General features: G+C 49.9%; 1 protein-coding gene across 1 annotated transcript; it reads right to left on the reverse strand.

Moving 5' to 3' along the window:
- Positions 1 to 654: 654 nt before the first annotated feature.
- Positions 655 to 2,281, reverse strand: CD52 (CD52 molecule). Its single transcript, XM_079778251.1, has 2 exons — positions 2,204 to 2,281; positions 655 to 1,057 (listed from the first exon to the last, which is right to left on the reverse strand). Exons 1-2 carry the CDS (start codon positions 2,255 to 2,257, stop codon positions 815 to 817), a joined length of 297 nt encoding a protein of 98 aa, XP_079634377.1. The 5' UTR covers positions 2,258 to 2,281; the 3' UTR covers positions 655 to 814.
- Positions 2,282 to 5,642: the final 3,361 nt, after the last annotated feature.

Raw genomic sequence — 5,642 nt, forward strand, 5'->3', positions numbered from 1 at the left:
AGGCGTTCTCCGGGGTGGAATGTTTTTATAAGTGTTTGTTGTTGTTGTGTAACATGAATTGTTTTCTAATATCCTCCTGGGTATCCTCCTCTCTGTGCACTTGGTGTTTGGGAGGGGGGTGAGGATGCCTTCACCTGCCTTGGTCACCCTCCATCCAGGCTGGCTTCTTCCCTCCCAGCTCCTCGGGGGCTCAGATGTAAGGCCTCCCTCTGCCACCAGAGGGAGCCCTGGGTCCAGACTTACTAACTGGTGAGTGTGGTCTTTTATGCAGTCACCCCAAATGATGTGTTCCGAGAGCCTGCTCTGAGCCAGGTCTGGCACGGGGCTGTGAGGACACACACAGGAACCAAGCCCCTGGCCCCCCCCCCCCCCCCTCAGGGAACTCACAGGTCCAGGGGAGGGTTCTGATGATGAAGTGTCAGGTCTCTGCAAGGTGATCCTCAGGGGAGGAGCCTCAGCATTTGGACTTTGGATCAGGGAAGCTGGAGCGGGAGCTCCCTGGCACCACCTCCTGCTGATGGGGGCATGCGTGGCTCCCTGGTGCTGTTGCAAACCTGGCGTTTGGGGCCCCCTGACGTCAGTGACCACACATAGGACCCAGTTCCAGGTACAGGACAACTTTATTGACCCCCAGCTGGGTGATGCTAACACCTCCACATCAGTACCTCCCTCTGTAGGCCATTGCCCCCAAGGCACTTTCTGTCAATTTCCACAACTGGTGACCTCTGGTATCAACCCCTCCCAAGGATTGGGGATGGGGAGTTTCTCTTGCCATGTCTCTGAGGACACGGGGCTAGGGCTGAGGCGTGTCACCTCAGCTGAGGTGGAGGAGCTGGATGAGGGTGTTGGTCAAGAAGATAAGGACACTGCCACTGCCCAGGCTGCTGAGTGCTGGGGCCCCGCCCTTGATTTTCTTGATGGCGAAGGTGGTGGTCGCGGTGGTAGTGGTAGTGGACTTGGTGGAAGAGGTGGAGGAGGGGGCGGAGGTGGCGGAGGTGGAGGAGGTGGTGGAAGTGGTGGAAGGTCTGGAAATGTTTTGCAAGATTCCACTCTGTATCTGCAAGAGAAGTGGGGCAAGCTCAGGGGGCTTTTGAATCTCATGTTTGTTTAGAGACACAGATCCCCTACCCAGTACAATAGTCATCACTTCTCTGTCCCACCGGTTCCCATGGAGACGGTTGGCTGCTTCCTGCCTTGACACAGTCCCTAGCCCACCTCCCACAGAGCCTTCCTGTCATCTCCATACCCCCAGCTCCTCCAGCATGTGGAAGACGGCCGAAGCTGTGGCCCCCAGCCCCTGACCTTGCCAGTTGGGCCAGAGGCTTAACCTATCTGAGCCTCAGTTTGCTCATTTTCTGAATGGGGAGAAGAGCGCATTACAGTTGAGGGGGTGGGGGTGGGGGGTCACATGGGAAGGCACCTGCCAAAGTGTGGGTGGGTGGGTGGAAAGATGGGGAGAGGACAATTTCCTCCCTGAGGACATGGCCAGATGGTGATCAAACTGTTCCCAATGCTTGATCAAGCTGCCGCTAAAGTTGCTCTTAATGGAGATTAAGCTGCTTTTGATGGTGCTCAAGCTGTTCTCGATGCTTGATCAAGCTGCTCTTGATCAAGAACTTGATGGCTCCCAGCTCTTACGCTGACTAGAGCCCTCTGGGCATGGGATGCTGCTAACGCTGCCTCCTGGGATAGCAGTTGGTTTTGAGACTTTGCCTGTTTCTGGAGTGGGTGACTTCTACCTTCTCTACATTCAGAACACCTAGGCGTCTCTCCCTGGGGGTTCCCTGCCACCTCCAGAAAGGATCAGGTTCCGCACGAACATCTCCTGGCCCCTTCCAATAAAACCATTGCCCCCGGTTCCTTGTGGGTTGATGCCACCCTCACTCGGGGCTGTCTTCCCAGGCCTCTAAATTCACCACGATTCCACAGCGCCCCTTGGGTGCTTCAGTGTTCCTGGCACCCTGAGCGTGCTCCCAGCCTCAGTTACAGGCTTCTGTTCGGGGGCAGCCTCAAGTAGTCTGAACACAGCCAGAAGGGCTGGGACCCTGGGAGCCAGACCCCCCTGGACCGTGGTTTGCCTACTGGAGCCTTTCTGCCCTTCCCCCGGGAGAAGAGGGGTGCCCAGGGGTCTGTCCCTTCCTCCAATGCAGGCAGGGCTGGTGGGTCTCGGGCAGTGGTGCCAAGGGCTGGGCGCTGCTCTTACCTGAATCATAATCAGGAAGCTGATGGTGAATAGGAGGAAGTAGAAGCCCTTCATCTTGGGAGGATCTTGGTAGCAGCTTTAGGAAATGAGCACAGGGCTGTCTGCAGCGCACCTTGGGGTGAGCTGTTTTTGAATCAGGGAGGCGGGGTGAAAGGGAGAGGAAGGAGGGCCTATGGGGTGGGGTGTTGCTTCCTTTTTACAGATTTCAGGGTTGAGGACACGGGGCCCTAGGTTCTAGGGCCCTGGCTGACAATGCATTCTGGGATGGGACCCAGACAAAGCCCAAGGGATGGGAGGTAGACAAACAAGGGGCAGCTGTGGGGCAGTACACAGGGCTCCGGGCTTGGAGTAACGCCTACTGGGGATTGAATCTTGGTTTAATTACCTATCAGCTCTGCAACCCTAGGCCAGAAACTGTACCTTTCTGAGCTTTTAACAAAAGAATAGCCATAGAATTAAGTGCAATATAACCCGTTTAAACATGTGAATACATAGTAAATAGTATATACTTAAAAAAAAAAATCCCTAGCCGGTTTGGCTCAATGGATAGAGCATCGGCCTGTGGACTGAAGGGTCCTGGGTTCGAGTCTGGTCAAGGGCACGTACCTTGTTGCAGGCTCCTCCCCGGCCGCGCAGGCAGGAGGCAACCAATTGATGTGTTTCTCTCACATTGATATTTCTCCCTGTCTTTCCCTCTCTCTAAAAAATCAAGGGAAAAATATCCTCAGGTGAGGATTAAAAATAAAAATAATAAGATTGGGGCAGGGTACAGGAGCTAAAAGAGAAAAGGTTGGGATAGATTTAGAGTTAGAGGTAAGGTTGTATGTGGCTCCATAGGTCCAGAACATTAATATTTGGGACTGGGGGTGGGATAGTAGATTTCTGTGAAAACAAAGGAGCCCTGTATTAGTAATCTGGGAATCTAGCTTCTGGTGGGCCCATTTCCTTTCAGCCTCATATTTCTATTTCAACTAGGAAGACTATAGTAAATATTTCAGAAGTTTCTTCAGACCTAGCATTTTGTGATTTGGGTAAAGAATATAGCACATGGGTTGTTTGTGTCAATCTAGGATGGATGGACGGGGGGCTAGTGGAGGGACAAGCAGGTAACTAAACTGACTTGTCCAACTGACTTGCCCAACATAATAAATGGTAGAGCTAGTCTCATTTGAACTTGAATCCAGGTCTGCTTGAAGCTACATTCATGCATGTAACCTATGGGGCTGCCTAGATGTCTTGATTCCCTGTAAATTTCCATCCTGGAGGATCTAGATGTTGGCTCTGTAGCCCAGTTCCAACCTCACCTACTCTCCTTTTCTTGTCTGTTTTGTGCCTAATTTGCATACCAAATAGTAAATGAAAACCCCCTCTCACTTCCCTTTGGGCCTCCTGTTGCAAACCTCCTGTCGCAAGCCTCGGAAAAGCCTGAGTAGGACCTTAGGGGCCTCTAGCCCTGGCTACAAAGAACTGAGAATCCACTGGTGAGAGGAAGTCAAGAAGTGCAGAGGGAGGGGGCAGAGCTTTCTACAAATGTATGGGACTAGAGGTAGAAAAACTATAGTTCAAGACCCACTAAGAAAAGGTAAAGCCCCTCACCCCCAACTAGGCTTTGGGTTGGGACCATGAAAGATGACATCTGAGGAGTGAGAGTGAATAGGAAACAACAGCCCAGCCCTCACGGAAATGGTAATACAAACAATTGCATGGAAGATCCAGACAATGGAATTATCAACTAAACTTTCAAATAGCAATGCTTAGTATATTCAAAGATACATAAGACAAGATTGAGAACTGGAAATTGTTGAAAGGAACCAAATGGAATTTCTAGAACACAAAAACACAATAATAGAAATTAAGAACTCAGTAACCAGGTTTAACATCAGATTGGACACGAATGAAGAGAGAATTAGTGAAGTGGAAGCTATATCATGAGAAAATATTATAGCATAATATATTCCTTAAGTGCCTACCGTGTGTCAGGTACTGGTCTAGGCAATGGGTATATAGAAGTGAACAAAAAGGCGGAGTTCCTGCGCTTATGGAACTGACATTCAAATGGAGGAAGACAAATACAAAATTATGGCAATTTGGGTTTTAGTAAATGCTGTGAAGAAGTCAAGAGGGCAACGTGAGAAAAGAGAAATGAGAGAACATATTCTAGGTAAATGTTTGTGTGTTGAGACCTGCAGAACAAGAGGGACCTAAGCATGCAAAACACTCAGCCCACTCCCTGTCCCAGTTTCACGGTGTTCTTTGATGACTGTCCCCAAGGCCCATCACAGTTCCACAAAGGGCAGGTGCTCAATGTGTCCTTGAGCTCAATGATGGAATGGAATACTGCAAGCGTGAAGGGAGGGGAAGGGGGTGGCAGCATATCTTACAGGATGATCTGCTTGCATTTTTTATCCCCACTGAAAGAGGGCTGTGATCCAATGGCACCTCACAGAGCTCTCCGAGGTAAACCTTCATCCATCTGTCTGTTCATCCATCCATTTCAGGCAATTTATTGATACCTACTGTGTGTCAGGCAAGATGAATGAGTGAGAGTCCCTTCCCTGAGGAGTTCATAGTCCAAGAGGGAGACACATGCTGAAAAAAATCACAAACCTGAGTAAGAAATGCTCTAATGGCAGCAGGACTATTAGGATGTAGAGTGTAATTCTGCTTGTGGGGCGTGGGAGTATTCATGGAGGAGGGAACATCTGAGCTAGTTCTTGAAGGATTGAGGAGGAAAAAGCAAAGGAGGATGTTCCCACTGGAAGAATAGGCCTGAACATAGCATGATAGTTTCTGGAACATTGAGAAGGGCGGAGGGCAGAACGCATAATATAAAGGCCTGAAATGTCATGCTAAATGAGGGATTGATCCAAGGAGGCAGTGATGTGAGTGAAGAAGAGGAGGAAGGTGGGAGAGAGAGCTGTTTATTCTGAGGAAATGCGTGAACTTAGAGAATCTGTCTGTCCTTTATTTACTTTTACCTCCTGAGCTGCTAGGTCCCAATAAACTCTTCAGTCCCAAAGGGGTCATGACTGATAAGGATCTTTCAGGAAATGACCTAAAAGCAAAGTGGACTATGCCTATTCTGAAGAGTAGGGACTTCTAACTCCAGGGCTGGGGTCTCCTACAGGTGCGAAAACAGGCCTGGAAAGATCCTCATTTAGGACCTCCCTTCTCCCGGTCCAGGACCTCTCCACCACTGTCAGGCAGTGGGCATCCACTGTGGGACGGAATCAAGAAGAGGCCAGTGGCCACCATCCCAGAGGTCAAGGGAATCCTGGGTGAACTTGGGAGCTAGACAGATTGACCTCCAATGTCCTCCCAAAACTCCAATCTGTAAACCCAGAGACCACGGAAAGATATTCAGAACCCTTTAAATTGGGGAATAGAGAAACACGTACAGGTCAGACAAATAAATTAGATGAGGTTAGACTCTTTTGTT

This window comes from Cnephaeus nilssonii (assembly GCF_951640355.1).
Source record: "Cnephaeus nilssonii genome assembly, chromosome: 7".
Taxonomy (NCBI): domain Eukaryota; kingdom Metazoa; phylum Chordata; class Mammalia; order Chiroptera; family Vespertilionidae; genus Cnephaeus; species Cnephaeus nilssonii.

Bases quoted from the DNA above. Each gene is read 5' to 3' on its own strand.
- CD52 (XM_079778251.1), bottom strand. From the start codon at position 2,257: ATGAAGGGCTTCTACTTCCTCCTATTCACCATCAGCTTCCTGATTATG. The intron at 1,058-2,203 runs GTAAGAGCAGCG...CTTCTCTTGCAG, and splicing joins GCTTCCTGATTATGATTCAG to ATACAGAGTGGAATCTTGCA.